Raw genomic sequence first — 21,799 nt, 5'->3', positions numbered from 1 at the left:
ATTCATGCTTTCCTGGTTAAACTGTAAATAAATGGAAACCTCTTTGCACTTTCAAGATTTGGGGATGTAGTGTGACTGTGTAATGCTGACTTACATGTGGGATGTATGTGCTCAGGTGGGAGATTACCGTGTTTGCTCGCTTAGAAGATGACCCACCAAAATTTGAATATTAATCTAGAGAAAGCCTGAATATGACTACCCTATAAGCAAAGTTTTATTAACAAATATTCACATGTAAACTTTTTCATATTTAATAAACAGTGAAACGCCTTTTTATTTGCCAACCTAACCCCCCCTTTACGCACATGTGCCCCCATACCTTGCTCGCTCTGCCCCAGATATGCCACTTTGCTTCCCTGATATGTCCCCCTTATGCCACTCCCCCTCCCTCCGATATGCGTTATTTGCCGATCTGCCCGCATGATACAACGTCCGCTGCTACCCAGGACTTCCTCTGAGGCTTCTATGACTGAGCACCATAAGGTCACGCCACGCCGGTGCTCCCACATATAAAACCCCGGCGGATATGTTGGGTACCAGCGGAGGTTGTCCGCGCGCATCACACAGAAGATCCAGTTTCCCGTGCAGCGCTGAGGGGGATCCTCCTCTCTGGCAGCCAGTGAATGTTTGCGCGATGCGTGCAGACGGCCACTACCATCACTGCTGCCAGTCGGTACTTCTGCCAGAGCACCGGAAGGTCATGTCACGCTGCTGTTCTGTTAGAGAAACCTCAGCAGCAGCAGGGGTTGTCTGTGTGCATCGCACAGACGTTAATCAGCTGCCAGAAAGTGGAAGCCAGGGGATCTGGATCTTAGTCTTGTAGTCGGACTTCTATTTGAGTGGCCAAGACAACTTGCTGAAGTTCAAAACGAGCATCAGAATGCGGATTTAAGTGACTTTGAACATAGCATGATTGTTTGCCAGATGAGCTGGTCTGAGTATTTCAGAAAATGCTGATCTACTGGGGTTTTCACACACAACCATCTCTAGGGTTTACAGAGAATGGTCCGAAGAAGATAAAATATCCAGTGAGCAGCAGTTATGTGGATGAAAATGCCTTGTTGATGTCAGAGGAGAATAGGCAGACTGGTTTGAGATGACAGGCAACAGTAACTCATATAACCACTTGTTACAACCAATGTATGCATTGTGAATTGCATTGCTGCCTGACCCGAACTGAGAAAAAAAAAGATACGGCAAAAGTAGAGAGAAGAGAGAGGGTTGGCATATGTATTGCCAACCGCAAGATGGCCACCGATCAGACAAAGGAGCGGCGACGGTCAAGAAAAAGAAAACACAAATCACAGCGATGGCCTCTGCACACAAAAGCAGGCAAAGACAGGAGAAGAAGAAGAGAGAAAGCGTAATGGCGCCGAGAAATGCCGAAACAAGGACGGATGAGGAAGAAACAGAAAAATACTGGGAAACACGCGGACACCGGGTAATCCCCGTAAAGAAATAAGAACAATAGAGGAAAAAAGGTAAATATGTAAAAATACAAAAACAAAGTATATAACTGAAAAAATAATAAAAAAATAACATTAAAGGGGAAGCACATGTAAAACATACATACGAAAAAAAGACACTAATTACAGATAATCCCAAATTGACTGACCTGACACTGGTGGCCACAACAAAGAAAGAGGAGGATTCTGGGATGCTAACATATTTATTGGATATACTGTGTTCTGATTGGTTTCTTTACTTACGCTAATCTGTTTTTGCTGCTATGGTGACACAATAAAGAAGGTTGAGCAAATCTGAGCCTCCTGTCTGTAGGTAAATTACATTTTAACAATGCATGGCTTGTTTCTATTCTGAACAAAAAATTATTGGGGCTGGGACCCCATATACATGCAGTGTGCACAATAATGCCCCCATGAAATATCGGTATGGTATTACATTTTTTTCAGGGCAGGTTTATACAGTATTTCTGGTCTGGCCCTGATGTCTGGAAACCTGGCATTCACAAAGATAAACTAATGCATCTGTATTCAGATTGTAAAAATAAAGCAAACAGTAGTGATGGTAGTGCAAGGTTTAGAAGATAGCAGCTCAAAGAACACACATGGAATGACCCCCTATTCCACAAAGTGACAAAGTGCAAACGTATATATTCTGGCGCTTTCGCACCAGAAAAGTGTGGAGCGCTAATATAAATATTTTTTTTAAAACTCACCCTTTATAAGTAGTCGCTGGGTGGTAACATGTAACGGAAAAAACAGAAATACAAAAATAATAGTTCGGTATGTCTGTATTTAGAAATAGATAGTATATATATATATCCTACAGAGTGCGTACTCACAATTTAAACGGAGCCTTTAAAAAAAAAAAAAAAGCGGTCATGAAAATCACATGACTGTGCCCTTAAGGCGGCACTTCACCTAAACGTCTTTCTGTGGTTCTTTCCTCCCATAAAATTACCTGGCACTGAGTGTTGTGGCTTGTGCCTAATATAGGGTAGGCAGACCCCCCAATGAAGGACTTTTAAAGTACACACTATTTTATTCTTTGTATACTTTGTTGGGTTGATTTTAACATAAGTTTACAAAATAAATGTGATTTTACTGCATCCTGCGATTTCCAAACATTTGGTGTGCTATAGCTGCTACCTGCTTCAAAGAAGGGTAGGTTGTCTCCGCGCACAGTGCAGACGTTCAGCGGCTGCCAGAGAGGAATATCCTCTGCAGCAGGGCAGCCGATAGGCATCTGTGTGATGCGTGCAGGGAACCGCCGCTACTGCCCTCCACTTCAACTGGGGCTTCTATGATGGATCGCCAGCATGACATGACCTTCTGGTGCTCAGCCATAGAAGCCCTGGCGGAAGTGCCGGCCAGCAGCAGACGTTCGCCAGCTACCCCCACTAGACACCAGGGAGTCTGGAGCACGGGTGGCAAGTCTGGGGTTAAGGCAGAGTGACATACCTGGGGGTATAAGGCATATCAGGGGGCACAGTGGCATGTAAAGGTATATAAGGCATATCAGGGGGAATAAGGCATATGGGGGGCAGAGTGGCATATTTCGGGGTATAACGCATATCTGGGGATATCTGTGCCCCCTGATATACTTTATACCCCCTGATATGCCACTCTGGGGGCAGAGTGGCATATCAGGGGGTATAAAGCATATCAGGGGGCACAGTGGTATATAGGGGGTATAAGGCATATCAGGGGGCACAGTGGCATATAGGGGGTATAAGGCATATCAAGTGGCACAGTGGCATATAGGTGGTATAAGGCATATCAGGGGGCACAGTGTCATATAGGGGGTATAAGGCATATCAGGGGGCACAGTGGCATATAGGGATTATAAGGCAGATCTGGGGGGACAGAATGGCAAGCCTGGGGTCAGATGTGCATAACTGGGGGGCAGGTTGGGAAATAAAAGGAAATAAAAACAAGAAATGCATTTTTCTCAATTATAGTTTTTATTATGAAAAAATAGTTCACATTTGATTTAATTTAACTAGTAAACTAACTATTTAACTAGTAAAACTTTTTTAGGTATTAAAACCTAGTTTGAGAAATATTGTCTGCACAGAGTACGACACACAATGTAATTTTTTTTTTTTTAATTATGAAGTTTGGTTTTATGATTAAATGATTTCAAGTAAAAAAAAAATAGCATATTGTTCTTTTATCCGATTAATCGATGAACTAATCACCTGCAATTAATCGGTTATGAAAATAACCTGAAGTGGCAGATGTGGCCACACGACCACCATGGCCGTCTTTAGTGCAGGGCAAAAGCCCACAGCAACCGCACCCGAGCCAGCCGTTCGAGCAACGTCTCTTGTATCGCCCAGGGGTAGCAGGAACCCAGTGGAGTCACGTCGATTTACGTCACATCACATGATCCTGCTCTGTTCCTGCTTCCCATGGGCAGTACAAGAGAGGTGCTCGCAACACAGAGGGAAGCAGCGGCACCAAGATATCTGCAGGGGCTGGGGGAGGGTTATGAACTAGGATGTGATTGAGGGAATGAATGAGTATCTGTGAATGAATGTGAATGAGTAACTGAATGAATATGTGTATGATAGCATGGATGTGTAAGTGGGGGGGGGGCATGGCACAGGCTGTTTGAGGCTAGGATGCCACAGGCAGGCTGTTTGGGGGCAAATATGGCACATTCTATGCTTCCACCCACTTTTTTTCACTTTTATTTGAAAAATCTTTTACGCATCCAAAAAAGCTTTTTTTCTGCAAGTTATTGGGCAATAAGTACAAGTAGCGTTTTGCTATTTCAAAACCATTTTCTCTTCCAAATTTGGCCATTCTGCCCCGAGTGCTATTTTGGGTATCTTTAAACCCGGCTAATGCAATTTAACCCATCAAACCATGAAAACTAGACACCTCAAGGCAGTGGAGGCTCCGCCATAGGAGCACATGCGCACGTGAACCCCCAAACGCAAAAGGAAAAAAAATGCAAAATTAATGAAAAATCCATTTTAATCTAAATTAGATTTCTGTGAGTATAAAATGGGGGTTAATTTAGGGGCAGTTATGGTTAATGGGGTGTTTAGGGTTAATTTAGGGCCAGTTATGGTTAATGGGGTGTTTAGGGTTAATTTAGGGGTGGTTATGGCTAATGAGGGCTTTTGGGTTAATATAGGGGCAGTTGTGGTTGATGGGGTGTTTAGGGTTAATTTAGGAGCAGTGATGGTTGAAGGGGTCTTTAGGGTTAATTTAGGGGCAATTATGTTTAATGGGGTCTTTATGGTTAATTTAGGGGCAGTTGTGCTTAATGGGGTCTTTAGGGTTAATTTATGGGCAGTTGTGTTTAATGGGGTCTTTAGGGTTAATTTAGGGGCAATTATGGTTGATGGGGTCTTTAGGGTTAATTTACGGGCAGTTATGGTTGATGGGGTCTTTAGGGTTAATTTAGGGGCAGTTATGTTTGATGGGGTCTTTAGGGTTAATTTAGGGGCAGTTGTGCTTAATGGGGTCTTTAGGGTTAATTTAGGGGCAGTTGTGTTTAATGGGGTCTTTAGGGTTAATTTAGGGGCAATTATGGTTGATGGGGTCTTTAGGGTTAATTTACGGGCAGTTATGGTTGATGGGGTCTTTAGGGTTAATTTAGGGGCAGTTATGTTTGATGGGGTCTTTAGGGTTAATTTAGGGGCAGTTGTGCTTAATGGGGTCTTTAGGGTTAATTTAGGGGCAGTTGTGTTTAATGGGGTCTTTAGGGTTAATTTAGGGGCAATTATGGTTGATGGGGTCTTTAGGGTTAATTTACGGGCAGTTATGGTTGATGGGGTCTTTAGGGTTAATTTAGGGGCAGTTAAGGTTGATGGGGTCTTTAGGGTAACGATCAGGGCATTGCCGGCTTTCTGCTGTCCGATCTGATGTAACAGCTCCCGGCATGAAAGCCGGAAAGCTGTTACATTTCAAACTGCTCGATCAGTTTCAAATGCCCGATCGCGTGATCAGGCATTCCCTTACGGGTTGTGTCACTGCTGACGTAACCCGGAAGTTCATCGGACGACAGGATATCCCCTGCAGGGGATATCCTGTCCTCCGATGAGGCACAGACGCTGCGATCTCTATGCACGTCTGTGAGGACCTGCATAGAGATCAGAGTGTGATCGGTGCAGAGGGATCGCGGGGAGGGGAGTGAGAAACCATGTCTCTCACCCACCCTCCCGTCTGGAAACAGTGAAGGGAAAAAAAACCCCTGTTAATTCATTTAAAAAAAAATAATAAAAAAATCATTAAAATAATAATATAAATAATAAAAATGTGAGCTGTGATGTCATTATGACATCACTGGCATGTTCATGAGCTGTGATGTCATTATGACATCACTGGCATGTTCATGAGGTCCCTATGAGGACCTCTGACCATTTTCATGTAAAAAATATATAAAAAAAATAAATATTTATAAAAAAAATTAAAAAGCCTTACATCCCATTGCCCTAGCATAACGCCTAGCCAGTATAACCCTCCTGCCCCCGTTCACAACCCCTAAACCCGTTAAGCCATAGGCATAAAAATTATACCAAAAATGTACACCTTATAGTGTACATACTTGCTTGGCAAGTACGGAAAATCTATATAAATTAGGTATTTCTGAAATCAGGACACCTGAATTGATAAACTTGGAGGGGATTTTCCATCACTTTACCTAATTTTGTGAGGATTCAGAGGGAAAATTTTTCATTCTAGATTTTCAGCTAATCATCCAACTATCGTATCAAAAGAAAGCGCTATCTTTCCTTGAAAAAACAATATATAGTTTACATGGTTACACTATTCACAGGAAAAGAGAATAATCGCTGAACCGACATAGCGCAAAAATGGCAAAATTGCTCCCGGCTTTGAGGTACCAAAAACCCCTGGGATTGAAAGGGGTTAAAAGGCGATGCAAGCGTGACATTGCATTGCGCAATAAAAAAAAAAAGTTTCCCTCTTTCACATTTTGAAATATTTAAATATTAAAACATAGTAAGCAAGAAATGCTGGACTTTTGTCACCACGGTTCCCTGTCCAGAGGACAAACGCCCTATTAGGCAGCTAAAAAGTTTGATTATTTTAGTAAGTTTGTCCTCCACTAGTAAGCTATACCGGACTGTCTTTAGTGGAAAGACCTTGTCGGCTTATTTTAGGTGAGGTCAAATGGTGTGGCATGAGATAAAATAAAATTGTCAAAACAATGTATCATCCCCCAAAATAACTTTATATGCGTGTATTGTGGTCCCCATATAAAATGCACAAAACGTGGTATTAGCAATCTTCTCTCAAATTCATTCAGATCTTATCCAACTGATCTGCAAAGACTTGGTTTGTATATGGCGACTATCGCTTTAGAAATTGAATGTGGCCGTCAAAATGGCCCTCAGCTTCCTTCCTAGAACTAATATATCAACCACCCCTGTTAATTTAAAAAATAAAATAAAAGCGGACACGAGTGACGCATATCAAATTTAACAGCAGAAGCAAATCGCTCTTATCTCAGCCAATCATAGCGTCGCGCTTAAAAAAAAACGTGTAGTACCAATTGAGCTGCGCGGTAATTGGATGCTGTATTTACGCTTTCGACCGTAAAGTAAAGCTTACCGGTTGTTCTAAGTTGCCGCTCGCTGTCGCCAATAAAGAGAGGTACAGTGTGTGCGAGTTTATTGCATGTGTTTACAGCGACTAGAGAGCGAGTGTTAAACATTATCATCAGGAAAAAAAATGTGTTGATTTGAAATAGTAGACGGTAAGCCATTTTAAAATGTTGTACTGGTCTCCCCCCGTTATAGTTGATTTTATTAAGGTTTTTGTTTTTCCTCAGTGCAGATTTATGGGGTGTCATGGATTGTTCGTTCGTAACAGAATCGCAGGGGGCTATTCGGCTCCTACTGCATGCACTCGGTTCGGGACCAAATGGGTCAATGGCTGCACTTCAGGTTATCCATAATTTCCTTGGTCGTTTTCCGTGGTGGAATTTAACGGAGATGCTGTGTAGGCAAGAGCCTGTTCTGGAAGGACCAAATAGAAGTCTGACTCTGTAAGCACCATATATTATACCTCTCTTAGACAAGGCAGATTTGATATGTAATCCAGTTTCACATGAAGTGTGTAGATGTGTATGCAAATTGCAGTTGTGATCTTAATTAAGAATTTTCCACTATGCTGGCTTAAAAACAATTTAGTTCAGCTTGTTGTATTTGTTAATAAAATATTGTATGCACGTTAAAGTTACTGCCTTCTGATTGTAAGTAACTTCTCAGAATTGCGGGCTTATTAGGAAAACATTCACGCCATGTTGCTCTTTCCACGTGTTGACAGATTAAAGACTAGATTGCGCAATTTGGTTAGCTACTTTATGTATCTTTGGCAACCATTAACTATGATTTTTCCAACTTTTATTCATCATCTGTGCCTTTTGAGTAACGATGCAGTATTCTCAAATAGCCATCAAATTGCGACAACATAGCAAAGAAGTCTCTCATGATGCACATTTGTCACATGTCTCTCCAAGTCTTAGAAGTGAATTATGTAGGATACAACGGGTAATACTGCGTCTTCTTCTATATGAGGTATCCAGTATTGTGCTATTGCAGAGGAAGAATCGCCAATTGTACCCTTTCTGACATTCTGTCAAAATCTATCCACTGCTCTGTGGGGCATGATCGTGAAGCGCTTCAAATTACGCCCCCCCCTCTGTTCTGATGATTTTTAGCCCCCAAAATGCTGTTGTATTGGGTTTTTAACTTCTGAATTCAGATTTATATATTCCAGCTTATAACATAGCTGCATTTTGCACAGTTTCCTTCTAGATACCTCAGGGATTCTACTGTGAGCGCATGTAGGAAGTTGTGATACGTCCCACGCGCTTCTTGTATTGTTTTAGCACTGCCCACGTGCCTCTAGTGTTAGACATTGTTCGCTTCACAAATAACTTGATAATTAAAAAATGTTTCGTGGCAGCATAACAATAGCTGTTATGCATGAATGATAAAAAATGACAGATGTAAGTTTTTTACATTATTATAAACTTGATGGCAAGCTCATGGGCAGGGTTCTAACCTTCTGCTGTGTCTGTATGTGTTTAATGTATATTTGTTATGTATCTCTTAACCCCTTAAGGACAATGGGCGGTCCCTAAACCCATTGAAAACAATGCATTTTGAGCTTTGTCATTAAGGGGTTAACTAACTTATTCTGTCCGGTGACGTACCAGGTCATTGATTCTTTGTACGTCATGCAAAAAAAAAAATGCCCCCATGTCGCCAAACTCGTGGTGATCGCGTGAGCACTGCTGCTTTCTGTCCGGGTGTCTGGGCAGGCCAGCACAGCCACCCGATTTCTACCCCCCCTCCCCCAGAGTCTTTGATCACTCCTACAGGAGCAAATCAATGGGCTCAATATGCAATCTATGGGAAAAGGGGCTGTGTTGCTTTGGGGAACTGCCAGAACATTCCAGGGCTGCCTGACTGCTCCAAAAGAGCCTCAGTGCAGCAGTGACCCCTTTTAATGCCACAGTCGCTGCATTTTAGGGGTTAATATCCATTTTTGACGAGGCTCTGCTGCTGCTAGGCAGAGCAGCAACAGCCAAAAAGAGCCCCCACAAGCCCTTTGATCACACCTACAGAGGCAGCTTCGGGGACAGCGGTTAAGGTTTCTTTGGTCTCCACATGAGTGTGGAGGCCTGCCCTCCCCTGCTGCCCTATCGCTCCATTAACCCCTTCAATATACATATAAAATTCCTAATTATTACCTGATCACTTGTCAGTGACACTTTTGGTCTCCCTGATCAATGTCAGTGGCCTAAAATTGTAACTTACAAGTGATCTGGTAGCTATACATATAAATAAAACCATACAATATATATATTTAACCTAATAAAATGCTATGTGACCATTGATTAATGACCTTTTAGTCACTAATCATTGATCCATCTCACTTCAATAGCCAGGGACTTAATATGATCGTTATCCCCAACACTAATTTATTATTTGTTTTATATAGCGCCATCAAATTCTGTAGCGCTATACTAACACTATATAGTACTGTAACCTAACATCTTATCTTACCTATAACCATATCCACCAACATGATCCTAGTGTTACCCCTTATGCCATCAGCTAACCCTAACTATTTGCACTAAACTGGAAAATAAGGGGGTTACTTTGAGGTCTTTGTGCTTTCTGGGAATATATAGTTTTATGGTGTTAGATTGATATTTGGGGTATTCCTGTACTCCGGGGGTGTTTCTGAATACAAATTTCAAGTTCCAGTAATCTCATGTACCAAGGGAAAGAAATGTACTGAAATATTGTGTTTGGATAGAATAGGTTTGTTAAAAATGAAGAAAAAAAAAAAATAGAAATTTTACTCCAATGTTTAAGACAGATTGGCACTAAAATGGTTAAATCAAAAATGCCTGTAGTAAAATACTTAAGATATATTTTATTTTTATTTAGAAACAGTGATGCTCATCATTTATATCTAACCCTGTTTGTGCCAAAATAAATGAAAATACCAGGTGTATTAGGTGTTTCAAAGAAATAGGACAAATACGTAAATACACTTTAGGTGTTTTTCCCCGTTTGCAGTTGTTTTATAATCTAACCTCAAATAGAGGTTGGATAATAACACAAAGATCCAGATCCCCCGCAGCGCTGCAGGGGACCCGGATCCTCCTCTCTGACGGCCGTCCGCGTCTGTGTGATGCACACAGAGATCCTCCGCTACTGTCCTCCACGTCCGCCGGGGCTTCTATGATGGAGCACCAGCGTGCTCGTGCTCCACCATAGAAGCCCCGGCGGAAGTACTGGCTAGCAGCGGCGCAGGTTGTCTGCGCGTATTGGACCTGTAGGGGACTAGGGCACTATGGTATATAGGGGGGGTATAAGGCATATCTGAGGGGGGCAGAGGGGTATATAAGACATATCTGGGGAGGGCGGAGTGGCATATCAGGGGGTATAAGGCATAGCAGAGGACACTATGGCATATAGGGGGTTTAAGGCTTATAGGGGATATAAGGCATGTCTGGGGGCAGTGTGGCATATCAGAGGACACTATGGCATATAGCGGGGGTATAAGGCATATCTGAGGGGGGGGGCAGAAGGGTATATAAGGCAGGGCTTGACAAATTTGTTGTGAATCTAGGCGCCAGGTAAAAAAGTTAGGAGCCAGGATTTTTTTAAACTAACAGTTGGTCAGGAGTGATCTGATCATCATCAGCCCGCTTACTAAACTCACAGCATCTGACCTGGAAGCACCCTGGACTTTCAGGTCAGTGCTGTTTGTTTTGTTTTTTTATTAATTTTTTTCATTTTTTTAACTCTTTCGATGCTGATGTTCCATTGGAGCACAGCATTGACAGATATTTAGTCCCCACAAGTTTGTGGGGACAAATGTTAACCCCTGCAATGCCACGAATGTGTCATACACAATTGTGGCATTGAAGGGGTTAACGCTGCACTGTCGCTCTCATGGAGTGATCAGGCAGCAGGGGGTGTTGGGGCTGGTCTCCACACTCATGGCAAGACCAAAGAACCCTCTCCCCTGTCCCTGAAGCTGCATCTGGGAAGCAATTGCTGGTCTATAGACCAGCCATTGCAGGGGGGAGTCTCTGATGACTGCTGTAGGCTTCTATGCCTACAGGAATCATCAAAGGGCTTGTGGGGGCTCGTTTTTTTGCTGTTGCTGGTCTGCCTGGGATTCCAGGCAGACCACCGGCAGCAGAGCTCCTTACAAAACGGGAGTTAACCCCTAAAATGCCGCGATCGCGGCATTGAAGGGGTTAACGCTGCACTGTCGCTCTCGGGGAGCGATCAGGCAGCGGGGGGGGGTGTTGGGGCTGGTCTCCACACTCATGTGGAGACCGAAGAATCCTCTCCCCTGTCCCTGAAGCTGCCTCTGGCAGCTGGGACTCAATTGCTGGTCTATGGACCAGCCATTGCAGAGGGAGTCTCTTTGATGACTGCTGTAGGCTTCCATACCTACAGGAGTCATCAAAGGGCTTGTGGGGGATCGTTTTTGCTGTTGCTGGTCTGCCTGGGCTTCCAGGCAGACCACCAGCAGCAAAGCCCCCAAAACGGGAATTAACCCCTAAATGCCGCGATCGCGGCATTGAAGGGGTTAACGCTGCGCTGTCGCTCCCATGGAGCGATCAGGCAGCTGGGGGGTGTTGGGTGACGTCCCCAGACTTGTGTGGGGACCCAATCAACACACAAACCCCTTCCCTGAGGCTGCCTGTGGCAGCTGAAAACACGAGTGCTGCTTTTCCAGCAACCGCGTTTTCAGCCTACAGGCTCACTCCGTGGGAGTGATCTCAGGCTCGGGGGCGGGCTGGGAGTGGCTGTGCTGTCTGCCCAGACTTCTGGGCAGACAGTAGCAGCAGCGCCCCCGTGTGGTGACTCAGCCTCTTACATCCACAATTTTTTCTGGATGTAAGAGGCTGACAAAACCTAGGCGCCAGGACAAAATTCTCTGTCGCCATGGCGACCTGGCGCCTGGGATTTGTCGAGCCCTGATATAAGGCATATCTGGGGAGGACGGAGTGGCATATCAGGGAGTATAAGGCATAGCAGAGGGCACTATGGCATATAGGGGGTATAAGGCATGTCTGGGGGCAGTGTGGCGTATCAGGGCACTATGGCATATAGGGGTGGTATAAGGCATATCTGAGGGGGGCAGAGGGGTATATAAGACATATCTGGGGTATAAGGTGTATCTGAGAGGCAGTGTGGCAAGCCTGGGCTCAGATGTGCATAACTGGGGGAGGCTGGGAAATACAATTTTTTTTTTTCTGCTGTCTGTTTTTTAACATCCAGTTATCTTAAATTCGTCGTTTTTTTATTTCTCTATTTGTTGGCAGTTACTGAGATCTTGTTTACTTTATTCACATTTATTCATTACTTTTCCCCTCTCAGGAAGCCTGCACTCATTCATTTACCAATTCTGTCCCAAAGAAACTTCTTCAACTTCTTAAACTTTGCAACATCACAGGTGCCAACCTCCTGTGTCCGTCTTCTGGCAAATGCTATCATTCTCATGGGAGACTGTTCAGATGCTTGGCTGCACTCCCTCAGCAGGCAGCTATTTGCAGAAACTGAGATGCTGACCCCAAGTGTTAACCAACGGGTTATGGAAAGTTTGCATGTGTTTTGCAAGGAATTAAAGCAACATACAGATGGCCACACCAAGTTAGGATGGTATAAACAGTCCTGCATCACAGCTCAGCGAAAGCGCAAGGCATCTTGTAGTGAGGAAATGCTCTTAGAGGGGGAGAGAGGGCATAGTGTCAAGAGGACGTGTACCCAGGAGTTATATGTGGACCTGCCAAGATTGAGCTTTCCACAGGAGGAGCAAAGAGTGTTAACTCAAGACGAAGAAGTGGTGACAGAGGGGCTACCTGAACACTTAAAGGTATTTTATTAGCCATGGGAACAAAATAAAAAATACGAGCACCGTATTTATCGGCGTATAACACGCACTTTTTTAACTAAAATATGAAGCTGAAATCCTAGAGCTCCACAATCTTCCCCTGCACAGCTCTCTCACGCACCCTCTCTGATGCCGGGAGCCGGGTGATGAAGTCACTCCGGCCCCAGCATCAGCACAAAAAGTAAAACGCTGGAAGATAAATGAATGTGTGTGTTTTCTGATTAAGTGTTTTTGTTTAGAGGTGCTTTTTCTTTCATATTTGCCTTATAAGTGGTATAAATGTTATAATGTAATACATGTTGTTCCATCATTAAGTTCAGAGCTTCCAAGTCATGTATTTTTTTTTTTATTTTTTTTTACTCAAATTTCCTTGTTAAAATGAGGGTGCATGTTATACGCCGATAAATACGGTAAATGACAAACTGTACTAGAACTCTATGTAATGATAAAATAAGCTGTGTATATTTTATGGGAAACTTGCCTTGCATGAATTGCACCTTAACTTCCTGTTCTCACGATTTGCATGATTATTCATTACCTTTATTTTATACCTCCTCCCCTGTTAGGCCACTATGCCTTTATGGTAGAAGCCGATTGATTCTTGCAACCAAATATCGTCTTTCTAATTAAAAAAAAAAAAAATCCTTACTAAGAGAAAAATAACTTTTTATATATATAATCTGCTCGTTTTTGTTTCTCGTGTAAGTATGTTTGCCTGGTTTCCTCCTTGATTTCTTCAAGCATTGTAATTACTAGTGCTTCTCCTGATAAAATGATCTTCTTTTAGTTTCTTATCCCCAGGATGAAGGAAATACTCCATGGAGATTTGGACACAGAGGTAAAACACTTTAGGGTTAACATTTTAAAAATGGATAGTGAATGCTTTGTATGATGTCCTAAAATGGTGTATTTTTCAGTCATGGGATGATTCATTCCAGGCAGATCTGAAGAAGATTTGTGAGTCGTGCAGCCCAGTACAGGTGCGTTGAGACTTAGCATACATATCTTTCCGCTTTAACCCAAACTTGTACACGCCTATGTGGACAGTCAGGGGCCAGCAGGTTCGATGATACAGAGATGAAGTATGGAGCACCGGGGGTAAGCCTGGGGGGGTGGACAGAGTGGCATATCAGGGGCACAGTGCCAGAGAGGGGGATCGGGATCTGGATCTTAGTCTTGTAGTCAGACCTCTATTTGAGGTCTAATTAGAAGACAACCTTGAATATAAGACGAGGGGTATTTTTCAGAGGAGTTGTCTTATAATCGAGCAAATAGGATGTGTGTAATATATATAATGTGTGTGTATCCCACCTCCCGCTCCACTTACTTGCTCCTGCGGTTTCACCAGGGGCTCACATGACCCCAATACATTCCTGTCTCCCCGTGCCAGTTCAAAATAATTTAGAAAGGAAGGACCCTTTCTAAACAATTTAGAACGGTTACAAGGAGACCAAAAGAAGGAGTTGTACTCTGTATTTACGTCCATGAAAAGAGGAATGAAACTGATTATGCTTATGTCCCTTCCAGGACTGGGAAACCCTTGAAGCTTACGTGCTTCTGGGAACTACACATTCCTTCCTATCATACTAATATTTACTCATAATATACTTATAATATCCCTTTTTTATATATCCTTTGTTGTCCTTTTTTGTCTCTTGTTGTGGTGGTAATTATATATTTAATTTTTTTTTTTTTTTTTTAATTTTAAATTCTTTTGTAGCTGCAAACCGTGTTTACCTCCCTGAAAATCTCACAGATCTCCCCACAGTCTATAATGCGGCTCTGCAGTCACCTCCTCACATTGTCCCCAGATCTGAGTTATGCCCAATCATCTGCCTTGGCCAAAAGCATCTTCCTTGAAAAGGTAACTGAACCCCTTTTTCTTTGATTTTTTTTTTACAGATATGATTCAGTATGTAAATTGAATTTGTTGAAAAAAAATTCTTGTGTAAAAATCATGTTTTTTTGGGGGGGGGGGTGGGCCCTTAACAGATTCTCGCTCCCGTGCCCTGAGGCGTCTAGTTACGCCCCTGGACAACGGGTGGTGGAGGTTATAATTTTTACATGTAGTACAAGGGCAATGGGATGTAAGGGATTATATTATATATGTATATTACTTATTTTTTTTTGAGTGCAATATGGATAAAGAAGGGAATGCATGATCGGACATTCTTTATGCAACATTGTGCCAGTACGTGTATCGGTACGATTAGTTGTGAGGAAGCCAGTGATGTTAGCTTCTGCTGACCAGGGAATACAGGCTGTCAATAGATGGCCTGATCTCCTATGACACGCAGGGAGATGTCCCTGCTGCTGCTGTGAAAATGAAGGATGTACCTGTATGTCTAGGGTAATGAAGGGGTTAACATTAGTTTCAGCTCAAAAATTTAATATTTGAGGTTCTCAACGATAATAAAAATGTATTTGTAATTACTTTTGGTTTTATTTAAGTATATTTCTGTGAACTATCGATAAATATACTGTTTGCAATTGTAAACTAGGGGTGCATTGAAAATACAAAGTCATGCAAAAGGTACAGGTGTAAAAAGTATATAAATGTTTCATATGGTCCATCTAAGAAGTAATATTGGGCATGTCTAGTAACATTTAAAATGTGTGTGTTTCAGGTTTCCATAACAGTATTTGTTCTGTGGTAGTTTATCTGACAGTCTCTCAGAATCACTGGTCTCTTTGCATGGTATCTGTCATTATTTACTTTATTCCATCACAGGTACTCTTCCTCACTGCACCGGCCCCACGACCTATCCTTGCTGCTCTCTCCATGTTCTGTACAAAGTATGCACAGTCGGTGTGCAGCACGTTAATAGGCCCACTATTACTACAAGCTGAGAATGGTACTGGTTCTGGTTGTTGTTGTTACATTTATAGACCACCAGCCAATGTCATAGTCCTATAACAGTGATTTGAGTATACCTGCATCTTGCCTTTCAGTAAACATTAATGTTGTGATACATTAGCTGAACTGATAATATTTATCTGCACTTAATCTTCAGTTTAACTAGCACATTGACTTAGGGAAATTTCTTCCTTCTAGCCATGCTATGTATGTATCTGCCTTTCCTTGGAATACCCTCCTGCCCTGTAATATCTGATTCTGTTTCCAACTAAAGGGATCTGCCATTCTTAGTCCTACAAGGTTTCCTTTGGATAATATTTATTTTTTTGCTGCATCTGGTACCTGTAGGCTCTGTGCACACAGATTTCCTTTGTCGAATGATGTCTGAGTGTTTCCAATTAGAGCATCTGCCTCTGTGTTTTCGGTAAGTAGGTATTGTTTTGTCTGTGTACATATCTGATATGCATAAAAGAACTTTCCAGTTTATCTGTACATTGTTTTGTGTATGCATGCCATGATTATTTACTTGTATATGTTGCATTGTCCTGCAGTCCTGTTTTAGACGTACCGTGTTCTGAAGGATCAATCTGTGTTTTACATGTGCTCCTGGAGAGGCAGGTGAGAGTATGACTGATTTATATAAGATTATTTCCTATTAAAACCTACCGTGATAACTTTTTTTTTTTACTTATTCTTCTATATTGTTCCAAGGTCATTATGAGTCCGTCAGATTTTGAACTCCTCCTTCTCTGGATGTGCCCTGTTGCAGAAAAGTTTTCCAGATCTGTCATCTTGTCTAAATTGTTGCTGAATATCATGAGCCAACATCAGAGTCAGGTGAGAACAAGACTTAAGGAAAGAGTTGCTTGAAGCAGAGATTTAATTAAGTCGTAGAGATACAGGTGGTGGTACAATGATCATAAGAAGAGAGCATATGGCTGGAAGAATCATGAGGATTGGATAAAGATTGTATAGAGCAATAGATATTAAGAAAAGGACTTCAAGAGTCTAATTATAGCAGACATTTAGGCATAAGATTTAGGATAGGTCAGAAAATGAAAACCTTCTAGTGGAGTACTTGGATTGTAATGCTATGTTGCAATGTTTGTGTTTTTTAGATTTTGTCGCCTCACCTTGAACTTTTAACTACTGCAGTTACTGCTAACCAAACTTTCTTGAAAAAGTCTCTGCAAGGAGCTCTGAACAGACTGCGGGAAACTGTTACATTGTAACAGCAGAATTCAAGATTTTTCACATTTCAAGAAACCATTGAGGACTTTAATTGTTATATATATATATATATATATATATATATATATATATATATATATATATATATATATATATATATATTTTTTATTGGGGCACTTTTGGATCTGTCAAAGGTTAAGTAGCAGTACTATCAGCACTGATTATAATAAACTTGATGTGTAGTAGGTTTTAGCAGGTAACCACTGTGGTATTGGCCGCTTATCCATGTGTATTGGGAAAAATGAGGAAATACAATAAAAATGTGTGTCTAGTATGGAAAGTGCTCCTATGAGGGGAAGGCGGGGCGTGCCTGAGGGTCTGCACAGCAGCATTTACCAAGCTAGTGCTTGAGATAACTGGCAGAGTACGTAACATGGAAGGGAGATTCTTTTGGCAGAATAAATCTCCTGCATGGAAAATTAGTGGGGGAAGAGGCAAATCCATTTGCAAAACATTTAAGGGGACTATGCAGCTCTTTTATGCATTAAAGTGCAATTAATTGCTGGAGTGTCCCTTTTAATATGCATTACCAGTAAATGGGGCTGTCAGAAACGGTAATCTCTCTCTTTGAGTGCCATGGTCTGGACAAATTTTCCCCTGAGGAGCTGGGATGTTTTCAACAATTTTTCATATCCTTTCATTTCGCCATGATTCCTGTGAAGTTTTTTTTATTTTTTAATTTTTCCCATGGAAAGCTATATATATATTTTTCCCCCCCAGCAGTTCAGATTACATTGGTAGCCAACGTGAGGTGACTTTTGCATAATTTGACATTTCAAATACCCCCCCCCAAAAAAAAGAATGGTTTGATGGGGTAAGTTCAAAGATAGGGCATAGGCACAGACTGAACAAAATGGAGGGGGGCGGGGAAGCGCACTTCCCAAATGTGGCATTTTAGTCCCCAAAGAACCAGATAAACCCATGCATGTGGGTTATGACTTTACTCAATAGATGGTGTTGTTTGACAGTGACATATTCCAGAAGCAGTAAACTCATACCTGAAGTACGATGTGGGTGGAGGAAAAAAAACACAGACAATAACACCACAAATGTTGACAAAGGCTGGTGGTAAAATTAGCGTAGGGAAAGGGTTGAAATATTGGCATGTGAAATACCGTGGGGTATCTAGTTGTCAAAAAAAATTATTTGATGGAGTAAATTGAACTGACTAGCTTTAAAGATGTCTCAAATAGGACATGGTGGCAAAAGGGCCATATGTCAAAGCTCCAAGTTAAGAAATGGGCACTTCCCAAATGTGGCGTTTTACCTCCCAAACAAACGGATGCATGGTTGTATCACTGTATACTGGACATGTTGCTTAACACATATTGGGATGTTGTGTGACGGTGACTATTACGTTTGCACAGGTGCGGAAACCAGGATGCAGGGGATAAGGAATCAGTCTCTTTGGCGTGCCCAACAGGTACGGATGACTCCCGGGCAGGAGCAGAGTTGATAGCACAGTGCAACAAATGGTATAGTCCAGGTATCAGGCAGAGAATGTTCAGGCAATCCAGGTCAGGAGCAGAGAGGTCAACCAGGTCAATATGCAAGCAAAGATCGGTACCGGGTATCCAGCAGAGAATGGTCAGGCAATCCGGGTCGGGAGCAGAGAGGTCAACGAGGTTGATATGCAAGCAAAGGTCGGTACCGGGTACCAGGCAGAGAATGGTCAGGCAATCCGAGTCAGGAGCAACGAGGTCAATAAACATGAGATGGTCGGCAACAGGAATCAGCAGAGAACACCAGTAACAGGTAAGTATACAGCTTAGTTGTAAGAACAACTGAGCGTATCAGTGCTCAGTTTTTAAACTAGCCGCCCTTCTAGATCCCGAACTGGAGCGTGGCGGCACGAGCACCCGGGCGACGCGTCCCGGATGGGATCATGACGCCGCGGGTACTCTGGGACACGCTCTGTACGGGATCGCGTCGCAGTGGGTATTCGGGCGGCGCGCTCCGAATGGGAGCGTGGCGCCGCGAGCACCCCTGCGACGCACTCCGGATGGGACCGTGACAGTGACTTACTAGGAACTGTAAATGCACACCTGAAGTACAATTTGTGTGATAAAAAAAAACACAAAATAAATTGCTATTATGTGATATGATTGCTGCTATGAGAGCAATTGTCTCTACGATTGCCGGTTTCCTGGTTATAGCGTCCAAACTGTCATTGGTAGCTTTGGGGTGTTAAAGCAGGGTAATTTTATAGCTCGCCCTGCTGCATGATCTCTCAATAAGCGTTAACCACCATAATGCTGCGGTTGCGTCAAAGCTGTGGTTTTAGTCTTTAACAGCAGTGACCTGGAATCCAAAGGTGATTCTTGGACAGGTGTCAGTAAGGCTCTGCTGCAGCTCAAAATGCTGCAAAGCCAATTAAGGGGGAAGGCAGGTAATGATCAGTATGATATTCACTTGATGACCCCTCCTCAATTGTGACGGCTATCGCATAGAGAGAGGATTTATCCGAATGATACATGTAAAAAAAAATGGAAAAAACACACAAGCATTATTAGTAAAAGTTTACATAACTGGTTCAATTTTGACAATTTCTGACACTCATGATTTGGGGGCATGTTGTGACCCTGTGATTATGTAGTATTACACACATTTAGGTGTTGTTTTTTTAGGTGACTAAAGATTTTTCTTTCAGCTAACATTGGAGAAATACAAAAACACATATCCCATTGCTGTATTTGTTATGTAATAAAAAATAAGATGTTTATGCATGCGTAAAAAAAATTGTTATTGCCCTTGGTTTAAGTGGTTAGAAAATATATACTTTTGTTCATTTACTTTGACACCTTATATCATTTGTGCATTTTTTATAAAAGAAATCATACGTGACTATTTTATGTTACCAGATTTCAATACAAAAATATATACTTTATTCTACACAAATTCATTTTAAAGATACCCAAAGGAAGTTTTTAAAAATATGTTTGACACAACCATTTGTATATCATAAAATAGTAAGAATGTTTTGTTTTTATAGTTGGAATAGCACACTAAATAAGACAATATTAAGAAACCACCAATCATAAAAGGTAACAAGGGACTCTCTATGTTTAGAACAAGCTGGAAGAGCAACCCCAGGAATTACTCCAAACCCGGTAAGGGATGATTGCCTTGTGGTACCCTACGAGAAAACCAGCCAGTGTGTTGAAACATGCGAAGTAGAGAACAGTGGGTGGATGTATCTTAAGTGTGAATGTATGAGGACATCTAGTAAAAAGATGGCTTCCTTATGCAGAGAAGACTCCGTCCACTACATCTGGAAAATGTAACTAAGTCTCGTCGGGGACATGGCTAGGGTGAGTGGAATGCGGCTAGATCCATTGGGAAAGAATTGCCTTTTTCCCCACCGCTGCCACAGTTAACAGAAGTGACCTCTCTTTGACGGATGAATGACGTGTATCTGTGAGAGTAAATCCCACATAAGGCCCATTCAGGAGTCATAGTAAGGGGGAGTTTTAGCGATGTGGTAACATGTACATATAGCCTCCCAAAAGGTTTGAATCTGAGGGCAGGACCATAAACCCTGCATTAAGTCAGCATCTGGATAGTGACATTTAGGGCAAGTAGAATCCTTTGTGAGGCCTATTAATTTACAAAGTTTCGGAGGGAGATACACCCTGTGTAACAATTTCAGAAAAATCTCAGTATGGAGAGCTGGAGACTAATATTTTGGTAGCTGTAAATGTTGTGTCTATCAAACGGTCCGCTGTGAGGTGCCCTCGGTCCGTTGTCTCACACTCAATAAGTGGACGTATGAAACTGTATGGTAGGGATATAGAAGTAGGTCTGGTGTGTGTTAGAAGAGTCTGCACATCCAATCTACTATTTGTATTGGTAGATGTAAAGTGTGAGAAGACCTTGGACACATACCTGTAGATCTGAAGATAATGTAAACCATGAATGGGAATGACCAGGAAGCCATCATAGGATATTGCTGTTTTATTCTTTTGGGTCAGAAAATTAACCAGGAGTCGCCCCCCCCAAGAGAAAGAATAAACCACCGACTTTACCGTTCTGAAAAAAAAGGATTACATGTTAAATGTAAAAATAAAGAAAGGTTTGGGTTAAGGCCCTGGGTTTACCCTCACTGCTTTCCAGGCTTTGGCCGTATGGTACAGCAAACAATTATCTTTTATAGGGCCAGGCCAGTCAGAAGGAGCTAGGTGTAGGTCAGGCGTAACCTGGAGGGGGCAAGCACAGCATGGTTCATTTAAGATCCGCTCAAGTACTATTTTATAATTTGCTGCCAAATTGTAATCTAGAGGATTTGGGAGGTTAAGGCCACCCTGGGCAACTGGTTGCTGAAGTTTAAAAAGGGATATCCTATGCGTCTTGTTCTGCCACAGAAAATTACGGAGACATTTTTGAAGAGTATGAGAGGGAATGTCACTATTTTTTAAAAATAGCATTGACCTGTGAGGAAAAGCGGGAGTTTGCACCAGGATTGGAAGTCCTCTTCCATACGAGAGAGGATCAGAGAAAAGTTCATTTTATATAGGAAATATAAGTTGGCCTGGATCTGGAGACCCAAGTAAGTTATAGGCCCGGTAGAGGCCTATTTAAAAAGAAAGGTATCTCCCCAACCTTTCATAGCTTGATGGTAAATGGGCAAGGCTTCCATTTTATGAGGATTAATTAGGAAGTCCGAGGCCTGGTGGAACAAATGTAGTATAGACAGGAGATGTGGGATAGCTCGTTTAGGGTTGGACAAAAATAAAACCATCTGCTAAAACCACAGTTTTAAGTTCCACCTTGCCGATTCTAATACCCGCTATGGGCACAGGGGATTCCACAA

General features: G+C 42.2%; 1 protein-coding gene across 1 annotated transcript; it reads left to right on the top strand.

Moving 5' to 3' along the window:
* The first annotated feature begins 7,035 nt into the window (after positions 1–7,035).
* On the top strand, positions 7,036–17,015 carry FANCE (FA complementation group E). Its single transcript, XM_053457860.1, has 11 exons — positions 7,036–7,097; positions 7,276–7,491; positions 12,368–12,863; positions 13,669–13,719; positions 13,799–13,861; positions 14,602–14,745; positions 15,613–15,736; positions 16,087–16,162; positions 16,290–16,356; positions 16,450–16,575; positions 16,857–17,015. The coding sequence occupies exons 2-11, from the start codon at positions 7,295–7,297 to the stop codon at positions 16,968–16,970; spliced, it is 1,458 nt and encodes a 485-aa protein (XP_053313835.1). The 5' UTR covers positions 7,036–7,097; positions 7,276–7,294; the 3' UTR covers positions 16,971–17,015.
* Positions 17,016–21,799: the final 4,784 nt, after the last annotated feature.

This window comes from Spea bombifrons, chromosome 2 (assembly GCF_027358695.1).
Source record: "Spea bombifrons isolate aSpeBom1 chromosome 2, aSpeBom1.2.pri, whole genome shotgun sequence".
In the NCBI taxonomy this organism is placed as follows: domain Eukaryota; kingdom Metazoa; phylum Chordata; class Amphibia; order Anura; family Pelobatidae; genus Spea; species Spea bombifrons.
This window is presented reverse-complemented; position numbering and strand designations above follow the sequence as displayed.